The sequence below is a fragment of the Nannobrachium achirus genome (genome assembly GCF_963921795.1).
Source record: "Nannobrachium achirus genome assembly, chromosome: 20".
Taxonomy (NCBI): Eukaryota; Metazoa; Chordata; class Actinopteri; order Myctophiformes; family Myctophidae; genus Nannobrachium; species Nannobrachium achirus.
Window position 1 is genome coordinate 56,126,050 of NC_137827.1, and position 26,462 is coordinate 56,152,511.

Here is a 26,462-nt window from a genome sequence, read left to right on the forward strand (position 1 = left end):
ATTTACCATTTATTTACCAGTGGCCAAGAGATAAGGCCTCTTTGAGTCTATACGGTCTCTTTTCGGACACTCAATTATATCAGCACTGTCTGTGTTGCCAACATACACACTAATATGTTCATTGCTTCATTTGATGTTAGCTAGATGTTTGCCCAACAGTGTTCATATGCCACGAGACAGCCTCAGTTGGTCAGTCGGTGTCGTTTCCGTCGGTTAAATCAGCACAGTTTACGTTTAGTGATACAGGTTCTTCTGGCAGTCCATTGTCGTCGAAGATCATGTAGCATCCTTGTGCTGTGAAGAGTTTGCCAGGGGACATCTCCGCTGCCTTCTATGCCATTGTAAGATGACTGTGTGTGAAGCCCTTTTTTTAACCCATTTAGGCCTGAACACAATATGACGCAATATTTTATGCTTTAAATATAAAAAAATAGCAGATATACAAGCTCACAGCGCGGCACCGAGTGCCGCGCTGCGAGCTTGTAGATCTGCTATTTTTGAAAAATCGTGAAAATTTGAATATTGACCCGATTCTATAAGTGTCTTTTGAATCCTTCTAAGATTTTTGGAAAAAACCTATGTTTCTATGTCAGCAATCTGGCTGGCCATCGTCAAAGAAAAGGTCCTTTTCACTTAACTGGAGCTCAGCTAGTCTTGTTCTTGAGAGACTACTATGTCAGTGGTTCTCAAACGTTTTCATGTGAAGGACCCCCAAACTGATATGTATTTGGCCACAGACCCCCATCTCAAAATATCTAGTTCCAGGGACCACCCCCAGAAGCAAAATTTGAGTTACAAACGTTCGCTTTGAAAATACATACATTCAAAGATTCGCACACATTTTCACAACTTGTTTCAAAAATAGCAGATCTACAAGCTCAGTGCCACGCTGTGAGCTTGTATATCTGCTATTTTTCAATAGTTAAAGCATCCAATAATTTTAGGCCTAAATGGGTTGAGTAGATGTTCAATCGTGGCAGAGAATGAGTTGTGAAATCACACATCCTGCCAGAGTTGGGACATGGGAGGCCTGGATCAGGAGGGCTGAGATGTCCTTGGATCAGCGTTACACACAGACACCAGCGATACGGGTATCCTATTGTTCTGACCAGCTGTCTGCTCAGGACTCTGTGCCCTGCTGTGAATTACACGGCTCTCGTGGGTAGTTTCCTCGAGCAGCGGCGCACCACCAGGGCCATTTAAACAAAGAGCATCCATGTTTCCCAAATCATACGAGTTATTGGATTCAACACTGTTAATAAGGTCACCTTTGGCTACAACGGGGGCGGGGGTTTCCTCACAGCTTCCACCGTAACTGTCGCTGTTTTGAGGTGTCACGACAGAGTTGGCAGCGGGGACTTCCAGCTGAGAGCAAGGTCCAGCTCTCTCAGCATCGGACGCGCTCTCCACGTCGTCCTGGTTCGCGTTATCCGCAGGGTACACGGGGAACGACAAACCTTTCATTCCGGAATCCACAGCTCCAGAACGCGGCTCGCCTTCCGTACGCGGCGTCTCTCTGCTGCTTTCCTCGTCACTCTGGCCGCGCGTTTCGACGCGAGAAGTTTGTTGATCCCATGGCCCGCTGTGAGAGCTAGGACCGTTCCCCGAGGGGCGGTCGAATACTGGGCTAGTGAAGCCCACAAAGTCACCGGCGGAGCTGAAACGGAGGCCCTGGGCGGCCTCCCGGCGCGGGCTGTCGGGGAAGTCGCGGTCGGCCGCGCCGTTACCACAGGCTCCCTCCTGGGTCCTTCCCCGCTCCTCTGCGGGTTCAGGAGCTGCTGGGTTACCGGGGGCCTCCTGTGAGTAGGGACGGGACCATACGAAAATGTCATGTCACGATTACTGTGACCAAAATAATCGCGATTTACGATTATAGACACTTATAGAAACGGGTCAAAATTCTAATTATCACGATTTTTCAAAAATAGCAGATCTACAAGCTCGCAGCGCGGCACTCGGTGCCGCGCTGTGAGCTTGTATATCTGCTGTTTTTCAATAGTTAAAGCATAAAATAATGATGCACAATAATGTGTACCCGTTCTGAATGGGTTTAAACTCCTGTGAGTATAGGGACGGGACGATACCAAAATGTCATGTCACGATTAGTGTGACCAAGATAATTGCGATTTACGATATCATCGCGATGATCCAAATACAGTATTCTGGGGCAGAACGTTTGCCGAACAATCGCAGATCTACAAGCTCACAACGCGTTGCGAAGGCGATGCGTTGTGAGCTTGTAGATCGGCTATTCTTTTGCAAAGAGATTTGGTAGAGCGAAAAAAATATATATATCAACTATGTTTACAGGTGTGTTTTACGAATAGTAGAGGGTTTAAGTGGATCAAAGGTGAATTGATCCCAGCGTATGATAAGAGGACAATTTCACGATATATAAAAATCGCCACAATACGATTGTTTTTCATCTAGTGATGTGTCGTTCATGAGTGATTCGTTCATAAGATTCGAAATCATTAGCATGACTCGCGAACGATTCGTTCAAATCCCTGAAATGGGTCGTTCACACTTTCGTTCACACCCCCGCCCCTCCCCCTAATAGCCTCGGCCCGGCAGACAGGACGCGATGGCGGGCTGTACTCGCGACGTAATTAAAAAAACGCTCTCGCGATTGTGTTTTTCACGGGACGATCGAGCTATGAACGAATCATTTCAACAAATCTTTTGAACGGATCATTACCGTGAACGTGGACGAAATGATCCGTTCACTGAAATGAACGGGATTGCCCATCACTATTCTCATCGCGATAAACGATAGTAACGATTATCATCCCATCCCTATACCTGTGAGGGAGAGTGGCCCGTGGAGGGATCGCTCTGCCCCGCAGCTGGATCTGCCCCTGTCCCCTGTCCCACGTCTCTCTGAGGCGGTGTTGCTGCTGCTGCTGCTGCCTGAGTGTCGCCCGCCGCCCCCGGATTCTGAGCGGTCAGCGTGGGTCGGACCGACTGGTGGCACATGGGACAGGTCTCCTGGACGTACAGCCACTTGCGGAGGCAGTTGCCGTGGAAGAAATGCCCGCAGTGCGTGATCACGGCACAGATCATTTCCTGTGGAAAAATGTGATGTTTTCGAATTAATAAAAATAAAAAAAAAAGACAACAAATACAATCAAATGTAAACTTTGCAGATATAAATTATAAGCTTATAAAACATACGTTAGCCACTTTAGTCCTATTTTATATCTAGGCTATTTTCAAACATTTTGTACTTTTACTTTTGGAACTTTTAACTCATTTACCGCCTCTCCCGACAGTACAGAGAAAATCCCTATGTTACTCTCCGCCGGGCCCGATAATCCCAAGACGTTAATATGCTTTTATTGCTATAAAACATTAAAAAGTATAATCGCTGTTTACCGCAAATCAGGCTCTAATCACCCTCGGAAAAGTGCTTCCGGTCGCTTTTCCGACCAGAAGTTTGATCGCTTTCCGTCCCCCGGACCCCCGACCGGATAAGCGTTACACTCATTCATGTCATGGTCCTGGGGTCCCGGGGATGCGCCTCTATTGGAGTCCATGTTAAAATAATTTACCGGGTAAAAGAAAAAAAAAAAAAAATTCCACAGACACCACCATTGTTCATGGGTGAAAGCATCCTACTTTACCCTACGTTAACACAAATAAAATCCACGTAGAAAGTCTTAAACAGGCGATAGAAACGTCAATGTTTTGATTCCACCGACGTCCGACACCATTTTGCGCGCCCGAATTCATCAGGGGCACATGTTTTAGTAGTTTTAGTAGTTCTAAGTTCAAACATTAGCCAAATTGTAAAATAAATATAAGAAATAGGCAAACATTTTGAAAATAGCCGATCTACAAGCTCACAGCGCTCGAAAACATTGTATTGAGGACTCATAAAACTTTTCTGGGACCCATTTGAATGAACACCTGTGGGTCCCGGGACCCATTACATTGAAAACCTAGTAACATCACTGCACTTTCATACTTTTACTCAAATACATTTTGAATTCCGGACTTTTTTACTTGATTGATACTTTTACTTGAAACAAGTGAAGTGAAACATGTGAGTATTGTTTCCCACCACTGGACAGGCCTATACCTGGAAACAGATGGAGCAGACGTCGTTGTGCTGCTGCAGCTGCAGAGCGGTGGCCCGCGGCAGCAGGCTGATCTTCTTGGCCGCCTCCTGCCGCAGCAGGAAGCTGCGCCAGCCCGAGCGCGCCCGCAGCCACACGTTGAAGTAGGAGTGGACGATGATGACCGAGGCGCCCATCCAGCTCCACTCCCCGAACAGGGACTCCCAGGTGCCGTACGCCACCACGCACAGCGCCACCACGAACTCCAGCACGCGGCTGATGGCGTTCACCCAGTAGATCACCTTATGGGTTGGTGGGGGCGATATGGAAAAAAATTATTGTGTATCATTATGTTATGCTTTTAACTATTGAAAATAGCAGATATACAAGCTCACAGCGCGGCACCGAGTGCCGCGCTGCGAGCTTGTAGATCTGCTATTTTAGAAAAATCTTGAAAATTTAAATTTTGACCTGATTCTATAAGTGTCTTTTGAATAGGGATGCGGTATCGGTACTCGTGGTATCGGTACTCGACCCGATACAACCCTATTTTGCTGTACTCGTACTCGCCAGATACTTCTCACGGCAGCGCCCGATACTCTGCTGGGGCGTCACAAGGGGGAGAAAAGTGGGACTGAGTTACTAGGGCTCAAGGTGAAAGCCAGGGCCTTAATTATTTTATACTTTTGCTATTGAAAAATAGCAGATATGCAAGCTCACAGTGCCGCACTGCGAACGAGGCACCAGTGCTCCAACGATACAGCTGCGACCACTTAAAGGCATCAGCATCACGGCATGCCTTGTTGCGCTAAACTTACCTCTAAAGTTGAATCTCTTTCATATATCCTTCACCACCTCACGCAAATTGCAAAGTATAGGCTACTGTAGGTAAGTTAAACTTCCCACTAGAAAGCTGTGTGTGTGTGTTTGTTTGTTTGTCACTGTCGCTCTTGTCTTGAAAGCTCGCTCTCTCGGTGAAGTGTGTGTCTGTCTGCAGGGACGTGCAGAGACATTTTAGAGAGGCAGGGGCTGATATTTCTAGAAGGCCTTTTGGTGGACAATTCTCTTGAATGCAGCCTTCAGTTATGGTATGGAAAGGGCCCGGGGACATTTGCATTTTTTACCATAGTAGAAAAATGCATTCATGGACACTTTTTACAGACTGATCTGGCAGGGGCTCAAGCCCCCTTTGATGTCAAATTGTCAATGTGTGTACGTGCCTGCCTGCCAGTGTAGCACAGCTGAAAAAAGACGATTGATTGAAGAGAATAGAGATTCTGTGGGCTTCGCCACCTAGTGGCGGAAGAAATGACCTCTGGGAACTCAGATTGCTGTGGGCTAAATCAATGAATGCATTTCTGAGAATACCAGAAAAAAAGAATAATTTGACATTATGTTATAGTTGCGGATGAGGATGGATGCGGATATATAAATTGGATAATATATTTTTTTAGAGGGAAAAAAAAAAGCGTAATTTAAATACATTTTGTATTATTAATTGTACTCGTATCGGTACTCGGTATCGGCGAGTACTCAACATGAAGTACTTGTACTCGTACTCGGTCAGCAAAAAAGTGGTATCGGGACATCCCTACTTTTGAATCCTTCTAAGATTTTTTTGAAAAACATTGTGTTTCTATGTCAGCAATCTGGCCAGCCATCGTCAAAGAAAAGGTCCTTTTCACTTAACTGGAGCTCAGTTAGTCTGTTCTTGAGAGACCACTATGTCAGTGGTTCTCAAACCTTTTCATGTGAAGAACCCCCAACATGATATGTATTTGGCCACGGACCCCAGTAGATCACCTTATGGGTGGGGGCGATATGGAAAAAAAATACAATATCACAATATTTTCCCGAGTTTATCGCAATACACAATCTTATCATGATTATTTTTTCATGTTGGGTTTGTATGGTCATTTTTCAAGTTACTTAGCAGTACAACCATCTATAAGGTAACAGAAACTAAAAGAAAAAGGAGTGACAGACCATTTAGACCAGTGGTCCTCAAAGTGGGAACCAGGGACTCTCTGGGTTCCTTTTGGAAGGTCTAAATTGATCCTTACAAGTACTGTATGCAACTTGGGCAATCTTCCAGTTCTAGGCAACACAGAAAGGGGGGGAACTTTTTTTCTATTTCCACACAACTCCTCTAAGGTATATTAATGACATATTTCAATATTGAAAATTGGTGGTCTTCCCCTTTAACTCTTTCACAGCCTGGTCAGAATGGGCTTGTCTGTGGACTAGCCGGAAATTTCTAATATTGTATTATGATCTGATATTATGTTTATAAACATCAGCCCACCCCCCCTCCTTCTTGGACATTTTTCCTTATTTTTTTCGATCCCACGGTCATAAACTCACCATAACTATCTGGATCTGCATTGGCATATAGTGGGGATTTTGGCCGAGTCGTCTTTTCACCCGTGCGTTTCACGTGCACGATCCGTGCACATCTATGTGGGTGCATGTGATCATCTCCGTGTGTACAATCCATGGAAAATTTTTCATTAGCCTAGCCGCTAGGACAACGGCTATGCTAACGCTAACGTCTATACAGTAAGTCTATGGGAAAAGGCTAATCTGCCCCGGAAGCAATCAAAAGCACTTCCGGTTCATGCATAGAGAAGAATCATGCTATTGGTTAGACCGGTGGTGAGACAGAGAAGGGCTACCGATCGTTTTTTTTTTTTCCGATCATTATCATTTATTTCACCTATTTAGAAAAAGTGTGTAAAAGTGTGTTCTGGCTGGGAACACCTTAGCTATAATTGTGTAAAAGTGTGATCAGGCTGAGAACACCTTAGCTATAATTGTGTAAAAGTGTGATCAGGCTGAGAACACCTTAGCTATAATTGTGTAAAAGTGTGATCAGGCTGAGAAAGAGTTTAAGGGGAGACCATGACATTTTAAAGTTTGAGAAACTACCGATTTAGACAAAAATGCAGGTCTAAATGAATTCTGCAATGAATCTCCGTATTAACAATTCAACAGGATCTTTTACGAGGCTCCCTCATTGTATCACGATATATAGGATGTCTCTGAACAGGCGTAGGGTGGAGACACCGTCTCGTCTCACCTCGTCCAGGCTGTCGATGGGGTCGCTGCGGAAGAGCTCCACCATGAAGAGGGAATAGATCAGCATGGTGCCTGTGACCTGAGGAACCCAATGGTAAAAGAAACCCCCCCCAAAAAAAGAAAGATCAAAAGATCAGTTGGTTCTCAGCCTATGGTTGAAAACCAACCAATTATTTTGAGGGGTCCCCAGATTTTAGCTAAATATTAACATTGTTTTCTCACTCAACAGTAAACAGACAAACATACAGTACCAGTACGACTCCCTAAATCGGGAGATAAGCGACCGTCAGGTCGCATAGACAAACTTTAGAAGGCAATGGTAGCCAATCAGGAGGGAATATGGTGAATTTGAGCAAAAACAGTGTCCAAAAATGTGTTTTTCAAAAATCGGCCAGACGGTGGCACTAGATGGGACAGATGCATTTTGATGACATGACTGTAGAGATACTGTGTACCTCATCACTCTCAAGAAAGGGGTCATTGGCCTGAAAACGTGGAAGACCCCTGGTCTAGATAGAATTGAATTGAAAACGCTTAACTTTATTGACAGTCAAAGATGTCATATAGCCTACTTGTGTAACAGGGTGTCAAAGGCTTTCCTTTGCTCAGTCATTTTTGTTTGTAGGCCACTCTGACAAAGGAGTTTTCTTAACATGAAGAATGAGTCTTGTAACTTCTCTGTTACCTGAAGAGAGGTGAGCATGAAACTGGACACCAGTATGAGCAGCCAGAAGTCCATGTGGAAGAACTGTCCGATCTGATAGGCCATGAACCCTGGGAACACCAGCAGGAGCAGGCACATGCTGAGGCCACGGAAGTGCTTCCACAGGCTCCTGAAGCAAAGGCAATACAAACACCGTCAACACTATTGAGTATAACAAACAAGAATTGACACACAGTCAATATAAAATCTGTGGATTGGTGTGTTGACGTTAGTGTAAAAAAAGTTTAAAAAAAAATTTTTTTTGAAAAAAAAAAAAGTTTGAAAAAAAAAATTTAGAAAAAAAAAAGTTTAGGTCCAAAAATGTGTTAAAAAATCGACCTGATGGTGGCGCTATATGGGACAGATCCATGTCGATGAGATAAGTGTAGACATACTGTGTAGCGATTTGTGTGATTTTAGGGCAAAAACTGTAGGAGCAGTATTCAAAAATGTGTTTTAAAAAATTTGGCGGGGGTCCCTGGAGCTGCGGGGGTCCCTGGAAGGGTGGAGGTTGTGGATTGGCAGACAAGGATTGTGTGTGGAAAATTTCACATGGATAGGGGCAAAAAAGTGTGATGTGACGTGAGGCGGTGGAGGTTTTCATAGTAACTGCGACCTGACGGTCGCAATTATAATCATTAGTATTGTTTATATTAATTATTATTATTAAAGAACTCTAGAAATCTCAGTTGGAACTGTTACCCCAGTGACCAGATGCTGGATAAGCGGTTGAAGATGGATGGATGGATGGATGGATTATTTTAGAGTAAGCTACTTTATTTACCATTATTGTGTACTCCGCCACATGGGGAGCAATCTTCAATTCAATCTTCAATTCAAAGAAGCTTTATTGGCATGAGAACACAAACGTTTACACAGTGGTGGAAAAAGTACCTACATCTATACTATAATTTTGCGAATGTCTGAGTGAGTGTCTGTCTGTCTGTCTGTCTGTCTGTCTGTCTGTCTGAGTGTCTGTCTGTCTGTCTGTCTGTCTGTCTGTCTGTCTGAAACAGCGTTTCTCCTCAGTGGCTGGAGCAATTGATCTGAAATCGCATCACCATTAGCAGATGAACACACCTAACATAACTGTGAAGCCCGTTTGTCACTTTCACAAATCATATGCTGTATATTTGCATTTTTATGGTGTATCTATATCTATTTAGCCTACAGTACCTTTTGTGACCACACATGTTAAGGGAGGGGCGCTGTTGTTCAGGCCATGCACAATCACACACAAACCCACACACACACACGGGGGGGGGGGGAGTGTGTGCGGGCGGGCGGGCCCTGTTACAGATGTTGTCCAAAAATCATGCAGATCGGTACACAGCATCTCTGTAGCCGTTAAATGGAACGGGTATTTCTTACATTGATGCTCCTACATATTATCATGCAAGCACCAGTTAAAGTTACTTTCCATCCCTCATATACTGTGTGCACAGTGCACATCCCATAACCCACCCACTGCACATCATTTCAGAGCTCATATCTTTGAACGGGTAAGGGCTAGTTTTTATAATTAAGTAAAAGTATCAATTCTGCAATGTAGAATCACTCTGTTACAAGTAAAAGTCCAGAATTAAAAATGTACTTGAGTAAAAGTACAAAAGTATTGGTATCCAAATGTACTTAAAGTACCAAAAGTAAAAGTACAAAATGTTTGAAAATAGCAGATCTACAAGCTCACAACGCGTCGCACCGCAATGTGTTGTGAGCTTGTAGATCGGCTATTTTCAAATAGCCTTGGTATAACATAGGGCTAAAGTGGTTTATGTATGTTTTAAACTTTAGTTAAAGTTAGATAAAGTACTATGTTCTATCCGTCTGTCTTTCAATGTTATATGAGATACTTAAAGTGTTACCTGACTTTCGCCAGATGGTGGCAGCATTGCGTTGCATGGCAGAGCGTTACGCACTGCTGCAACTATCTGGCGAAAGTCAGGTTACTTAAAGTGTGGTTCCTGTGGAAATAAGCCTCGGCTTTCTAGGATCTCCTTTTAGTTGACCTTGTACCAGTGATTTGTACTGTCATGAAACTGTACTTTTTTCTATTGCAAACTTCTAATAAATTCTTCAATCAATCAATCAGTTATTGCTTTGTAGATTAGCATTATTGGGCTAAATGTAAAGACGCTACGCTGCGCCAACCGTGAATTCAACACAATCTGCTGTTGAGCAGTTTAACCAATTTGCTACGTACGTCTACACAAACGGTCAGATTACAAAGATAAATTGCTTAGTGAAGGCCCACGGATGTCACCATAGGGTACGCTCCAGCAGAATGTCCCGTAATGATCGTATTATTTAAAGAGGAGCATTTTAATCCGATCGGTCGTCGTTTCCTTAACTCATTCCCTGCCAGGCCCGATAGTCCCGAGATTATTCCAATGTCTTTCCCCGCCAGGCCCGATAGTCCCGAGAATTAAAAAAAAAAAAAAATCAAAAAAAAATTTTTTTCAACATTTTTTTTTACCCCAAAAAATGGAGTAGGCATGATAGCAATCGCGAAATTGCATGTTTAACCCCCATAGCAACCCCATCTTTCAAGCATGGCAGCCATTTTGGCAGCCATCTTTGTTAAACATAGTGGCTGTTATCTCATGAATGCCTGAACGGATTTCCATTCGGATTTTTTTGTTTGAAAGCTGTGAGCAATGTGGACACACGTGGTGCATTATCTAGGCATGGGTGTGCATGATCCGTGCACACCCAATTACATGGAAGTCTATGGAGACGAATGGCAGGTGGGAGTACGGAGGTATGTTAAAATGGCGGTCAATGTGTTAAAAAGGTATTAATGTATCTAAGTGCAGTACACCTCGCAACCGATGGGGTTGCATGGCTGAAAAACAACAGAAAATGACGTCTGATCGGATTAAAATGCTGCTTATTAAACAATACGAAAGATACGGGTAATTCTGCTTGAGCGTACCATACTGTGACATCTGTGAGACTTCAGTAAGCACTTTATCTTTGAAATAAGAACGTTTTTGTAGACGTACGTAGCAAATAGGTTTAACTGCTCAACACGAGGTTGAAGTGAATGTATTACGTGCGCAACAACGTAACATGCCTGCGTTAGCCTGCAGCTAGCGCTAGCTAGCGTTAGCCTGCAGCTAGCGCTAGCTAGCGTTAGCCTGCAGCTAGCGCTAGCTAACGTTAGCGTTAGCCGTTAGCCACACATCCAGAATAGTCTATTAAGTCAATTTTCCAACGGCGATTAAACGATTGCATTCCGTGTCCTTCATGGATTTTTTTCCCCCTGGCTGTCAATGTTTTTATTGTCCAAAAAGAAAACGTTCTGAACGTTAAAACTAGATAGTTTTACGATCATGACAATGTGACAAACGGAACGGATCCTTTTTTTCCAAACTCGAGAAGAAGAACAGCGTAGAGGCGGGATGTTCGCGAACGAATCGAGTCTTTTGAACGGCTCTTTGATATGAACGATGGGATCCGGTTCGCAGTATAGGGAGCCGTTCCTTTCTAATGAACAACAGTGGTGGGAAAGGTACAACAATGTAGAAATACTCTGCCACAAGTTCAAGTTTGGAATAAAAAATGTAGGCTACTTGAGTAAAAATATCAAAGTATTGGTATCAAAATGTAGTTAAAGTACTAATAGTAGCTAGAAAGTACTTTACATTATGCAAAATGTCCCATTTCACAATTTTTCCAATGAATAAAATGTAGGGAGAAAAAAACATTTGAAAATAGCAGATCTACAAGCTCACAGCTTGTAGATCGGCTATTTTCAAATGGCAGGTAGGCCTAGTATGTACCTATTATGTCCGAAATAAATGTATATAGGGTTAATGTATAAGTGATAATTATAATCAAAATCTACAAAGTAACTACAACTAGTGACTAGAATGAGCCAGTCTTTTGAACGGCTCTTTGAAAGGAACGGATCCCAGAGATTCGGCTCACTTCAAAGAGCCATAAATCCCATCTCTAGAACAGCGCCAGAACAGTGCAAGGCCGCTCCCAATCATGAAACTAGCTTGGTTACCATGTGACATGGGGACAGCCAATAGGCAAATAGGTCGCCTAGGTAGCCTGAATGTCTCAGCACAATCGCACGTCTTTAATGAAATCTGTTCCACAGATTTAAAAAGCTAATTCAGATTTACAATGACTACACACCCTCTTCGCCCCTCAACTGAGCTGTTACCATCGGGCAGGAGGCTTAAAGGACAACATTGTTTTTTTACAACAAGGGTTCATATTTTAGATTGTAATTAGGGAAAAGAAAAGGTGAGTGTTAACATTTTTTCATTTCCTTCTTTCTATCGTTTTATCCCGTTTACCGTGCTAAAATGTGGGGCATGCGTACACATGGGGGCATGCGTACAAGTGGCTAAATATGTCTTTTTAGACACAACAAGCTAGCAGTTTCTTTATTTGTATTTACAGTAACACTACTGGCCCCCATAGGTCACATCCAACCATGAAAGGTTGCGTAATGGGTTTATTCTGTGTAAAATGACATATTTAGTACTTGTACGCATGCCCCGAAACACTGAAATAAAAATCTCTAAAACAATAGAAACAAGTAAATGAAATCATTTTAACAGTCATCTTTTATATTCTTTAATTACAATCTGAAATATCCGTGTTGTAAAAAAACAAAGTTGTCCTTTAAAGGCTTAGTAGTAGTAATGTTTGAATAATTCCCTACAGCCCTTAGATCACTGCCGCTATGTTATGGGATGCATTTTATATAGTTTTTAATGCATTTGTGTATTCTATGTATGTTTTTATTATTACTAACTCTGTGCCAAAGACACATTTCCATTTTATGCTAAATGTGATGGACAATAACGTTTTGTCGCTGTCGGGTGGAAACCTTGTATGTCCAGAACTGTTTCTCATTTTCAAGAAAAATTGAAAACAATTTAAACTAGTGGAAATATCCGATCTGCTATTTTCACTAGTTTTGTGCGACAGTCTTGTATGGTGAATCAGGGCTTTACTTACTTTACGAAAAAAAACGTACACATTTGAAACTTGGAGATATGAGGTTTCTGCCCGACAGTGACGATATGTATTCTGCACATACTGTATTGTAGTCATTATAGTGTTGGTAGCAGTGAGAGGCTTTTCTAATTCAAACGAATTATGTATATTACATTGTGAAGGATGTTTGGTAACTGAACCCCTTGAAATAATGATCTTTGTAGAAACTGCACGTAATGTTAGGGCTGTCATGATCATGACATTTTACATGACGATTCATTGTCACTCAAATGATTGCGATTAACGATTTCATTGTGTTTTTGTCGTTGACAATTACCTTTTTCTTTGGGTTTTAGGCTTTGAAGTTGCACATGACAAATATTACACGTAACCTAAATATACAAAGAAATGACTGACATATTTGTCAACTTTATACTTGAAAAAGTCCATTGATAGTGCTGGAAATAGCAGATCTACAAGCTCACAAGGCGTTGAGTTGTGAGTAGGGATGGAGCTCGAAACACAAGCCTGTTACAAACTCTGTAACAAATGTATTGATTACCCGGTATCAATAAGCTTTGAGCTTATCAAGCCTGTTATCGAGCATAGCGGCCCATGACTTCATATTTAAACAATCAAGTCAAGAGGCGATCAAGAAATCTTTACTGTACTATTCATCATACAAAGCCATTTAACAAGTCTGCTGCCATTTTAAACATATAGCTGTAGTAAGCAGCTGCCAAATTGTCCTTACCTTTTAACGTGGGCACGCGCACGCATCGTGCACAATCTGTGCGCGACTCATCTAGTAGACGTGTAGACTCGGTGACATCTTTCGAATAAAAAAAACCCCATTGAAATAGACATATCCGTTGCCACGCTGTATCCTTGCTTATCCGCCAGTGTTTACATGAAAAAACATTGAAAAAAGCCAGCTGTGCGCTATGGTAACACGTGGACACGTTCACGCACAAAACGCACAATATGTGCGGGGATCATAATCCAGGCGTGTAGAGACTGGATCAAAGTTTCCAAACGCAAAAATCGGATTGAAAAACGAGCTTTCCATCGCCGAGGAGCTTTCCCCTTCTGTTACAATGTAAACCAATGGAGGCGGGACTATGGCCCAGGCTCAGACCGGATACGGAAAGCTAGATCCGGTCCAAACGGGAAATGCGACCGGATACAGTTAGGAGGCGGGCCTAAAGTCTCCGAAACGGATATATACAGCGATCATACTTTTAATCGTTTCATAATGATTAAAGCTAATTAAATTTCCGGGAACGACGGGCATCGCAGAGAGGTACAGCGGGAAATCCCCGGTTTCGACGGGGATCGCAGAGTATGAGTTAACACTTATTGCACAATGACAAAAGGTTGTTTTAATGATATGTAATGATATTTTTTACTTTTCCGTAAATTGCCATCTTCATAGATGGTGGTCAGCCACACATTCAGTCACTACTGGCCAATAAGAAAGTCACCAGAATGTGTCATCTCACGTCTTTCCACAAAATATTAGAAAAAGCTCAATAGTGGGCTCAATAAAAGCCCGGCTCAATAAGCAGGATCGATAAGGTGGTCATTATCAAATGAACAAGCTCCATCCCTAGTTGTGAGCTTGTAGATCTGTTATTTACACTATTAAATAAATACATGAACATTTTTCAACACGATTATGACGATTATGACAAAATAATTGCGATTATGTCAAATAATTACGATTAGACGATTACGTATGTAATAATTGTGACAGGCCTACATACTGTATTTATAGTGTTGGCTTGAAACCTTTAATTCAAAACAAATTGCATTACATTTTGAAGGATGTTTGGTAACTGAAACCCTTGATCAATGAAATAATGATCATTATAGAAAGGATTTTGACCGCAGGTTGTTGTATTTTGTGAATACAATAATAACAGTGGACATATGTTTTGTATGTTACCTATTGCAGGGGTTTACCAAAGTGGGTGACGGCCTGACGGGGCACCCTGGGGTGCCGTGACGGCAGTCCAGGGTGCCGCGAGATAATTTGATAATATTTGGAATGTATTTGGAGACTTGAAAAAATATTTAGTATAATTTTGAAGTTATTTTCAGTCAGTTCTAACCAAAATGGCTATTATCTCAACGTTTTCCTCACAACATAATCACTAGAATATCGTCACTGTCGGGCAGAAACCTTGTATCTCCAAGTTTCAAATGTGTACGTCTTTTGGTAAGCCCTGCTTCATCATACAAGACCGTCGCACAAAACTAGTGAAAACAGACGATCTACAAGCACACAACGCCTCGTGTGCTTGTAGATCTGCTGTTTTCACTAGCTTAGTACATTTTATAGATGATAAATACAAAATGAACGGTTTTGGACATACAAGGTTTCCACCCGACAACGACGATACGCTATAAATATAAGGTGCTGGGAGTGGAAAATTATAATGTAGGGGTGCCTCGGATTGAAAAAAATATTTATGGGGTGCCCTGAGACAAAAAAAAAGTTTGGGAACCCCTGACCTATTGCGTGATGCACCCAGTGCTAGAATGACCGGGTCGGTGATCTCGATCATGGACTGCAGAGTGGAGGTGGCCACGATGAAGAGGATGATGCTGAGGAGGAAGGTGCGCTGTAGGGCTTGCATGTCTAGCAGACCCGTCTGCAGTGCCAGTAGGAGCAGCGTCACACCTTCAGTCACACCTCTGACGATGAGAGACACAAACAAATCAACCCGTTTAGACCCGGGTACACATTATTGAGTATTATTTTATGCTTTAACTAATGAAAAATAGCAGATATACAAGCTCGCATGTAGATCTTCTATTTTTTGAAAAATCGTGAAAATTTGAATTTTGACCCGATTTTGACCCGATTTTGTAAGTGTCTTTTGAATCCTTCTAAGGTTTTTTTTTTTAAAACCCATGGTTCTATGTCAGCAATCTGGCCAGCCATCGTCAAAGAAAAGGTCCTTTTCACTTAACTGGAGCTCAGTTAGTCTGTTCTTGAGAGACTACTATATCAGTGGTTCTCAAACGTTTTCATGTGAAGGACCCCCAAAATGATATGGATTTGGCCACGGACCCCCCATCTCAAAATATTTAGTTCCAGGGACCACCCAGGAGCAAAATTGTAGTTACAAACGTTCAATTTAAAAATACATATATTGCAAAGATTTGCACATATTTTCACGACTTTTTCAAAAATAGCAGATCTACAAGCTCTGTGAGCTTGTGCCGCACTGTGAGCTTGTATATCTGCTATTTTTCAATAGTTAAAGCATTCAATAATCTCAGGCACAACAAAAAACAAATGAGTAAAAAAAAATGAGTAATTAGCTCGTCCTTCCTTGTGCGGCTGTCAGTCTTGTTGTCAGAGAAAAGCATAAGATACGTTGAATGTCAGCGTTTCTGAAACAAAACACCTTGCTCACGGCCAGTCCTCGTTTACGGCCAGAAGTGGTTCTGCTTTGTGATGTCATAATGCATTGGTCTTCAACAGGGGGTCCGGGACCCCTAGGGGGTCCTCAGAGTTACTAAGGGGGTCCTCCCAAATCTTTGAGTGATACCGTTTTTTTTCTCCTTTTTTATATTACCACTTGAACCCTAGGGTCCATATCCTGAGAACTTTATCTAAAAATAGCAGATCTACAAGCTCAGGGGTAAAAAGAGCAGAGTGAAAGGTCAAGTTTATTAAGTATTGAATCACAAATTGACATGAATCCAAAATATACTGACGATGCTGTCAAACAATGAAACTATGTGGAATCTAAGGTGGTTGTGGGGGTCCCTGCTTCATCTCTCTCTCAACTAAGGGGTCCTTGGCCTGAAAACGTTGAAGGCCCCTGTCACAATGCAAGTATAGCCAAGATTTTATTGATCTACTTTTGAGGGGGGGAAATACATATGTGTACATAACAACATAACATACATGCAGAACACTGCTCTAGATGCTTGGGATTTCTGTCACTGGCGCCCACCACCGTGGAGACAGGGGTTGGAATCCTCCACGGTGCCTCAGGCTACACCCGCTCCAAAACCAAACAGTAAGGCAGGGGTGTACAAAGTGCTGTCCGGGGCCATTTGCAGTAACTTACTTGCTTCCTCTGCTAATCTCATTCTTCTGGTGGCAATTTTCTCGCTTACCCTTGGTATTCCCTCATACAGGCTCCTGTTGGTAACATGTGCGCTCCTGTTGATGTTGAGTACTGCACGCAACATTCTAGTGTAGCACCCATTTAGAGACTTCTGCAGGGTTGGCTTCAGGGTCCAGCATTCACTGCCATAGAGGAGAACAGACTCCACTGTTGCAAAGAAGAAGCTAAGCTTTGATTTGGCGGGGGAGGCTAGAGTTCCATACACTGTTCATGCCGTTCAGGGCCCTCCAAGCGAGTGCCTTCCTTACTTTGAGGTCTTTCTCAGTTGAGTCGACCCATGCACTGCCAAAGACACCAGGAGCTTCCAGCCAGCAAATTGGTACTGTGGGAGCCAACACATGGGCACCGGTCGCGAGGACGTCCCACAAGAACATACGTGGACATACTCAAGGAAGACGTAGGGACACAGAACACCAATGAGCTGGCCAGATGTATGGAGAACCGAGATGACTGGAAACAACGATGGAGGGCTCGTCTGAGGACGACCTAGATAGATAGATACTTGCTTCCTCTGATTGCTGCCACTGATTTGGGCAGTGGGTGCTTAGCTCTGGGTACAACTGAATTCAAAGATCCACATGAGTGGAAAAAGCAGCACACCAAAGTGAAAGTACAAGACAAGCTCAGATATTAAGTTCCATTTATTCTGAACGCTAACGCGTTTCGGCGTAAAGCCTTCTTCAGAGCAGGTTTTTTTCCACTCATGTGGATCTTTGAATTTACTTACTTGCGTTGTTTGCGGCCCGAGGACAACTTTTATACGGCCTGTGGGTTCGTTCCTAAATTGCATTATAAACGGCCTGCCAGCACCGTCAAACTAGAATATTTCCCCAGAGTAATATTTGTCAGGATAACTAGTCTCATTCTGAATGGGGTCAAAGAAAAGATAATGTATGTTATCTTCTTTTTGTTTTTAGCTTGCACGTCTGGTTACATTTGGCAATGTAAAATAAGGCTGAGTTATTTGTGTTTTGTTCAGCGCACACACCTGACACCTTGACAAAATGACTACATTTGGAGAGAAACAGGGAACTAATTAGGGAGGGGAAAAGGTGTTTCTACAGAGTTAAGAGTTTCTCATTGCATTGCCATGATCCAAATAAAACATTGATTCCAGCTGGTGACCTGCGTCGCTTGTTTTCCCTCTCTCTCTCTCTCTCTGCCCTCAGCTTACCGTCTCCCCACACGTTCCTGTGCAAATAAACCCATTTAGGCCTGAACACATTATGACGCAATATTTTATGCTTTAAATATAAAAAAATCGAACCTCTGTTCGAAGTGGAGCTGTGTGTGTGTGTGTGTGTGTGTGTGTGTGTGTGTGTGTGTGTGTGTGTGTGTGTGTGTATTGCAGTTGAAAACAGCGCCCCTCCCTTAACATGTGTGGTCATAAAAGGTACTACCACATTCTTGAGGCTACATACGGACCCACATACATACCCACATACATAGACGGACGGATACACACACGGCCATGTATAGGGAGCTCCACACAGCTCCAAAAATAGCAGATACAAGCTCACAGCGCGGCACCGAGTGCCGCGCTGCGAGCTTGTAGATGTGCTATTTTTGAAAAATCGCGAAAATTTGAATTTTGACCCCGATTCTATAAGTGTCTTTTGAATCCTTCTAAGATTTTTGGAAAAAAAAATATGTTTCTATGTCAGCAATCTGGCCAGCCATCGTAAAAGAAAAGGTCCTTTTCACTTAACTGGAGCTCAGTTGGTCTGTTCTTGAGAGACTACTGTGTCAGTGGTTCTCAAACCTTTTCATGTCAAGGACCCCCAAAATGATATTTATTTGGCCACGGACCCCCATTTCAAAATATTTAGTTCCAGGGACCCTTCCCCAGAAGCAAAAATGTAGTTACAAATGTTCGCTTTGAAAATACAACATATTCAAAGATTTGCACACATTTTCACGACTTTTTCCAAACATAGCAGATCTACAAGCTCGCAGCGCGGCACTCGGTGCCGCGCTATGTGAGCTTGCATATCTGCTATTTTTCACTGGTTAAAGCATTCAATAATTCTAGGCCCTAAATGGGTTTGCCAAAACGGAAAAAAAGCTGCACAAACGTCAGACGTCACCTGTGCATGACGTTCTCGTTCTGAACAGCGGCGTATCCCCCCAGGTAGAACTTGCAGAGGTTGAGCAGCCCCAGAGCCAGGTAGGACACCACGAACGTCAGGCCCAGCAGGGAGTAGGGGGTGGAGCAGCACTCCGACACACTGTGGAGAGAAGGACAGCGGGTGTGTAAAGGCTATGAAAATCTCATATCACGACTATTGTGACCAAAGAAATCGCGATTCGCGATATTATCGCGATAATCAAAATACCCCCCGACATCCATTATCCCGGGGCGGAACGTTTGCCAAATAAATAGCAGATCTACAAGCTCACAACGTTGTGAGCTTGTAGATCGGCTATTTTTTGGCAAAGAGACTTGGTAGAGAGTGAAAAAAAGGCTGTATCAAGTATGTATATCATAAGTACGTTTAAAGAGGGTTTAAATGGTACCGGATATGCAGCTGACTATTAGTTAGGTAAAGCATTTCAGTTCCGTGTCCACGAAAGCAAAGGTACGTTTCTCAATGGATTTGTCATCTAGGAGGGTTATTAAACACATTTGGCCGGGGTGTCTTTTTTTAAAATGGCGGGGAAAATGTTTGACAGCTAGGGTAATTTTAAGTCTCATTCACTTACTATACACTACCCTATAAAGGAAAAAATGACTCCCAAAAAAATCTGCTTTAAGTGGGATGTGAAGGGTCAAACTAGGGTTTTTTAATTATTCTGAATCCACTGCAAGCTAAAAACGGACCCCAAAAGACTGTGAAAATTGATGACTCATCACTAAACCATCGTTTTGTGGGGCCATTTCTTGCCCAAGGAATGTTCTTCGTGCAAAACAAATGCTTGCAATGGATTCAGAATAATTAAAAACCCCTAGTTTGACCCCTCACTTAAAGCAGATTTTTTTGGGAGTCATTTTTTTCCTTTATAGTGTAGTGTATAGTAAGTGAATGAGACTGAAAATTACCCTAGCTGTCAAACATTTTCCCCACCATTTTGAAAAATACAACCCGGCCAATTTTTTCTAATAACCCTTCTAGATGACAGATCCATTGAGAAACGGACCTTCGCCATAAATGACCCAGCTATGTGTAAAGACTAGGGATGGGACGATATGACAATCTCATATCACAATTATTGTGACCAAAGAAATCGCGATTTACGATATTATCGCGATAATCAAAATACCCCCGACATCCATTATCATGGGGCGGACGGAACGTTTGCCAAATAAATAGCAGATCTACAACAGGGGTTTTCAAAGTGGGTGACGACGGGGCACCCTGGGGTGCCGCAACGGCAGTCCACGGGTGCCGTGAGATAATTTGAAATGTATTTGGACATTTAAAAATATATTTAGTATCATTTTAAACTTGAGTACAAAGTTATTTTCATTCAGTTCTAACCAAAATGGCTATTATCTCGTTTTCCTCGCAACATAATCGCTAAAATATGCTATAAATATAAGTGAAAATTAGGAATATAATGTAGGGGTGCCTACAAAAATATTTATAGGGGTGCCCCGAGCCAAAAAAGTTTGGGAATCCCTGATCTACAAGCTTGTAGATCGGCTATTTTTTGGCAAAGGGATTTGGTAGAGAGTGAAAAAAAGGCTGTATCAAGTAAGTATATCATAAGTACGTTTAAAGGGGGTTTAAATAGTACCGGATATGCAGCTCTGCAAATAAAAGGTGAATTGATCCCAGTGCATGACGGAGGACGATTTCACGATGAATGAAATCTCCACGATACGATTATCGTGAGTGTTTTTTTTTACGCGATAAACGATAATATCTCTTATCGTCTCATCCCTAGCAGAGACGCAAGGGCAAAATCATCAATACAGGGTTCCCACAATGTTTTACCAATTCATTTCCAAAACTTTTCCAAAACGTTTCCAGAATATTTAACCCAATTTCCAGGACTATAACAATAATTCAGCTCAATAACAGTCGCTTACTCCTATGCGCAATGCCCAAAGACAGGTAGTGTATGCCAGTGGTTCTCAACCTTTTCAGGCTGTGACCCCCGAAATAATCATATTTGAACTGGGGACCCCGGCACCCTGACGAGCACAAAGAGTTGAGGAATTTTGTATAACACGGTTCTATTGTGAAAATAGCAGATCTACATGCTCACAACGCCTCGCGTTGCGAGGCGTTGTGAACATGTAGATCGGCTATTTTCACAATTTATGCCTCTAATATTTGACAATTTGGCCAATGTTTAATTTGTCATTTCAGAGGTATTAACAAAATCAATAACCAAAGACAATGCATAGCTATTTTTTCCAGGACCTTCCAGGACCCTTGATCAATTCCAAAATGTTTCCAGTACTGGAAAAATATTTTTCTAATTTCAAAATATTTCTAGGAATTTCATGAGCGTGGGAACCCTGTCAATAACGTACACACACACAAACGTATTCATGTCCATATCGAAATTAAAGTAAACATCGGGACATAAGCTCAAATTCAGTCACCAGGAACCGCATGGCACACAACCGCACTGATCATGAATAATGTCACTGCTAAAGGCCGTTCCTTTCCATTCTCGGAAAGATCTTTTTGATGTGTACAGCCCACTGTCGTTTTTGACAGCAAATTTTGATTTAGTTTTAGTCATTTTGTCTTTTGAATAAAATGTAATTTAGGGATTTTAGTCACCTGAAAAGTCTTAGTTTTAGTCAGATTTTAGGCGACTAAATCTACAGTTGATTTAGTCAACTAAAATGTATTTTGGCAGGCCTTTGTGGCGTCGTAATGAATGATTTTACACATGGTCGCAAGAGCTTGTAGATCTGCTATTTTCAGCACGCAACTCCTGAAAGCAACCAAACGTAAAATGACTCTCTTCTCCACTAGTCCCTCCCTAACGTTTTAGTCTAGTTTTTATATTGTTGACGAAATTGTCAATATACCGGTATTTAGTCTTATTTTTAGTCATCACAGCTTAGTTTTTATTTCGTTTTTATTTAGTTTTCGTCAGGGAAAAAATGCAGTCGACAAAAAATTTTCGTCATAGTTTTAGTCGACGAAATCAACATTGGTACAGCCACAAGCTGCTGTAATAAATGTGTGTTGTACAATAAACACAACAAGCAATACCACAATAATGATTCAGTTACTTCCCGACTAAAGCCTGTTGCACAGCTCTGTTTGTAAACTAACATAATAAATGGTAATTACGTTGTCACGTCGCTTATTACTAATGCAATACAAGTTGTATTTAGCGTTGTCGGTAAGTACAGTAAACGCAACATTGTCGACACAGCTGGTGCAAGCCGTTTTTAATTTGCAGGGCATCTAATAATGACATACTGTAATCCCGTATGATTCAGTTGGTCCACATAAAATCCAACAGGTTTCGTCTTGTACAACGGAGCGAACCCATCGACCCAACTATAAAGTAGTGACATTTCTGGCACTGTTGAACGGTTTAATAAAATAGTCATCAAAATGTCAGAAATAAGTGTGAGAGGGGGAGATACAGAGTGAGAGGGAGAGCTTGATCAGGCAGAGAGAAGAGAGGGAGGTAGAGGGAGGGATGAGAGGGACAGATAGAGAGATGGAGATATAGAGAGCCTATTTCAGCAACATAATAATGCGGCCAGTGCTAGACACCGAAAACCTGAACACACCAATCTGAAACCCGAACACACTAACCTCGCGACGCGTTGTCAGCACAATAACCCTGGCGATGCTGAACAAGCAGATTTCTGCTGATTATATATTATATATGTATTATATATTGCAAAGTAAACATATATATATTTTGTCATAGCATCCCAAACATCGGGAGGGAATTACATTTCCCAGCCTTTGTCTTCAACAAACCTAATAGTCAGAGGGTTTCAGGCAAAAATCGTGCACTTTATGATAGAAGCATGACATTTGGCACACAATTAGAACATGCCATATGGAACATTTTTGGCTATAGGGCCATTGCAGATTTGTCTTGGGAAACTTGTGGGAGCCAATCAAAGTTGGGCTCTCATAGACTTTACTATACAGTACAATAATACAAAAAAATAAATACGCTTTAAGTAGCATATGAGGGGGCAAACTAGGTGTTTTTCGGGATTCTGAATCCAATGCAAGCATTGGTTTTGCACGAAAAAACATTCCTTTCCGTGAAACGGCCGCCACAAAACTGTGAAGTGATGACTCATCACTAAACCATAGTTTTATGGGGTCCGTTTTTAGCCCAAGGAATGTTTTTCCTGCAAAATAAATGCTTGCATCGGATTTAGAAAAATAGCAGATCTACAAGCTCGCAGCGCGGCACTTGGTGCCGTGCTTGTAGATCTGCTATTTTTGAAAAAGTTGTGAAAATGTGTGCAAATCTTTGAATATATCTATTTTCAAAGCAAACTTTTATAACTCAAATTTTGTGGCCAAATAAATATCATTTTTGGGGTCCTTCACATGAAAAGGTTTGAGAACCACTGACATAGTAGTCTCTCGAGAACAGACTAACTGAGCTCCAGTTAAGTGAAAAGGACCTTTTCTTTGACGATGGCTGGCCAGATTGCTGACATAGAAACATAGGTTTTTCAAAAAACCTTAGAAGGATTCAAAAGACACTTATAGAATCGGGTCAAAATTCTAATTTTCACGATTTTTCAAAAATAGCAGATCTACAAGCTCGCAGCGCGGCACTCGGTGCCGCGCTGTGAGCTTGTATATCTGCTGTTTTTCAATAGTTAAAGCATAAAACAATGATACACAATACCCGTTTAAAATACCTTGTAAGCACAATGAAGATGACTCCCTGATGGCCTGCCGAGGCGTTGCTGGACACGGTGTCGGAGCCCAGCTGCACCACGAACAGAACAAACCAGAAAACACTGAACAGAACCGGGACTGCAAACTGGTACCACAGAGACATGGCCACAGCCAGGAGCCTGTACAGCTCAATCACCTGAGAGAAGAGAGAAGACAGGGACATGGACGATTACAGCTAATATACAGAGTTCCCACACATTTTCACCAATTAACTCACCCACCGCTATTTTTAAGACCCTTCTGAGGGTCCACACCGCCAGGATTTTGCCTACCTTTAACGTGGGCGCGCGCGCGCGAATCCATTGCGCGATGGTTCACCGATTGCATTCACAATACGATCCAGGCAGGGTAAGCAACAAAGCACTACAGCCTTCCATCGCTCAAAGCGAAACCGACGGAGCGCCACGCTGGTGTTGCACAACATTAAACCGGATGACATTTCGGCAGACAGGATACAGGCGTCGTTGTCCCGCCCCCCCATTTCCGTTCTGGAACATCCAGATCCGTTTTTTGTGAATAGGGCGGGTCCACAGAGCGCTATGGACGGCGAATCGGCGATCATACTTTTTTGTTTTATAGTTATTAAAGCTAATTGATAGCTCGTCATATTCGTCATAAGCAGAGTGGACCCATAACTATAGCTCGTCAAACTCGTCCAATGTAGTGGATGAGTTAATTTCCAAAACTTTTCCAAAACGTTTCCAGAATATTTAACCCAATTTTCAGGACTATATAACATCAATGCCCAAAGACAGGTAGTGTATGCCAGTGGTTCTCAACCTTTTCAGGCTGTGACCCCCGAAATAATCATATTTTAACTGCCCTGACGAGTTGAGGAATTTTGTATAACATGTTTGTATTGTGAAAATAGCAGATCTACATGCTCACAACGCCTCACGTTTGCGAGGCGTTGTGAGCATGTAGATGCTCACAACGCTATTTTTAAAATTTCTGCCTCTAATATTTGACAATTTGGCCAATGTTTAATTTGTCATGTCAGAGGTATTAACAAAATCAATAACCAAAGACAATGCATAGCTAGTTTTTCCAGGACCTTCCAGGACCCTTGATCAATTCCAAAACTTTTCCAGTACTGGAAAAATATTTTTCTAATTTCAAAATATTTCCAGGAATTTCATGACCGTGGGAAAACTGAATATATTATTAACTCTGAAGAAATCATTTTATTGTGTTTTTTTATGTCCCACAAACTGACATCCCAGAAAGACAAAATCATCTTCTGTGTAATATCTATATATATCAAAAAGTAAAAGATTTGCACCAAGATCTAAGTACTGTGGGCCTTGGGGAGCCAAACTCGTTCAGGGACGAGTTAAGGCCACTAGGTGTCACCCTGCTAAAAGGAGTTATCTCGTTGAGAGACGAGGCAACATAGAGTTAACTGTACGTGCCTGCAGCCTGCCCTCTGAATGACCCCGCAGCAGGCAGGGAGAGAGAGGGGGAGAAAATGGCGGAGGCAGCTTGCATTGCTTTACATTATCCTCTGAAACATAAGGGCTTTATCTCTGAATGAGATGAAAAGAACGCCAGGGAAGCAGAGATCTGATTGTTTTCACGGCGACACTTTACCGCGATGGTCGGCCCCGGTTTGGATTTTAGTTTCGCGAGCTTTTGTAAACAAAGGGATTATCTTCCTCAATCGTCAGCGGACACCCATGTGCACACGCACGAAGCTTCCGAGGCACTTCAAAATAAAGCGTGAACGGTGGCACCAGCAACAGCTAGAAATGTTATAAACCTGAGCAGCCCATGTGCTAATGATGCCAAGTACTAAACAAGTCTTGCACTTCGACAAAGCATAGCTTTTTTGCAGGGTAATTTATAAAACATTTGAAAGATGTTTAACGCTTATGCCTATTGAGAAACGGTAATCATCAAATACAAGAGATGGAGGAAAAAGCATTTCACAATAAGAGTACCACAGTTACCTCCACCCAGGGCTGTCACGCGGACGACATTTTACATGGCGATTAATTGTCACTCGAATAATTGCGATTAACGATTTAAATTGTGTTTTTATCGTTGACAATTACATTTCTGTTTGGCTTTTAGGCTTTGAAGTTGCACATGGTAGAGGTCTGCGCGGGACTGATTTTTTGATCCCGCTCCCGCCCGCTCCCGCATCATTTCTGACCACTCCCGCCCGCCGCCGCAATGATTTTATTTTTGACCGCCCGCAGACAATTCCTCTCCGCCGCTCCCACCCGCGACAAACAAATTATGTGAATTTTGACCCGCGGACTCCCGCGGCGCACATTACCGCAGAACGTCCAACAGCCTCCCTCCCAAGAAGGCACATTGAAATGAGATCCAAAACCATTACCAAACAAAAAAGTGTGCCGTGTGCGCCATGCGAGGAGCACATTTGTGACGGACTGACAGTGGGTGAGAACAAATGAGAGAAAGAGAGAGAGAGAGAGGGCGAGCGAGGGAGCCACGGCACGGAGTGAGAGAGCAAGAGGCGAGAGAGAGAGAGAACTTGGCGGAGAAAAAGAGAGACTCCAGTCCACGTACTGTATCAATGTGGGTGCGTTGTCCTCGTTCTCTATTCACATCTTGACTTGCTAAAGAAGGCACGTTGACGTTTGTATAATCCATTGAGATCCAAAAGTGTACGTGCGCGAGAGAG

The 26,462-nt window shown here is 42.4% G+C and overlaps 1 protein-coding gene across 2 annotated transcripts in view; it reads right to left on the reverse strand.

Annotated features, from left to right (window-relative positions):
* Positions 1 to 549: 549 nt before the first annotated feature.
* The window catches only part of LOC308305723 (RING finger protein 145), a 34,457-nt gene continuing 8,544 nt past the window's right edge, over positions 550 to 26,462 (reverse strand). For both annotated transcript variants that reach the window (XM_080750565.1, XM_080750566.1), the window contains exons 6-13: positions 23,773 to 23,948; positions 19,040 to 19,180; positions 15,319 to 15,501; positions 7,822 to 7,969; positions 7,138 to 7,215; positions 4,082 to 4,360; positions 2,803 to 3,066; positions 550 to 1,797 (exon numbers count right to left, since the gene is read on the reverse strand). In XM_080750565.1, the coding sequence (XP_080606691.1) occupies positions 1,036 to 1,797; positions 2,803 to 3,066; positions 4,082 to 4,360; positions 7,138 to 7,215; positions 7,822 to 7,969; positions 15,319 to 15,501; positions 19,040 to 19,180; positions 23,773 to 23,948 (2,031 nt within the window). In that variant the 3' untranslated portion in view covers positions 550 to 1,035. The remainder of the gene's footprint in view (positions 1,798 to 2,802; positions 3,067 to 4,081; positions 4,361 to 7,137; positions 7,216 to 7,821; positions 7,970 to 15,318; positions 15,502 to 19,039; positions 19,181 to 23,772; positions 23,949 to 26,462) is intronic.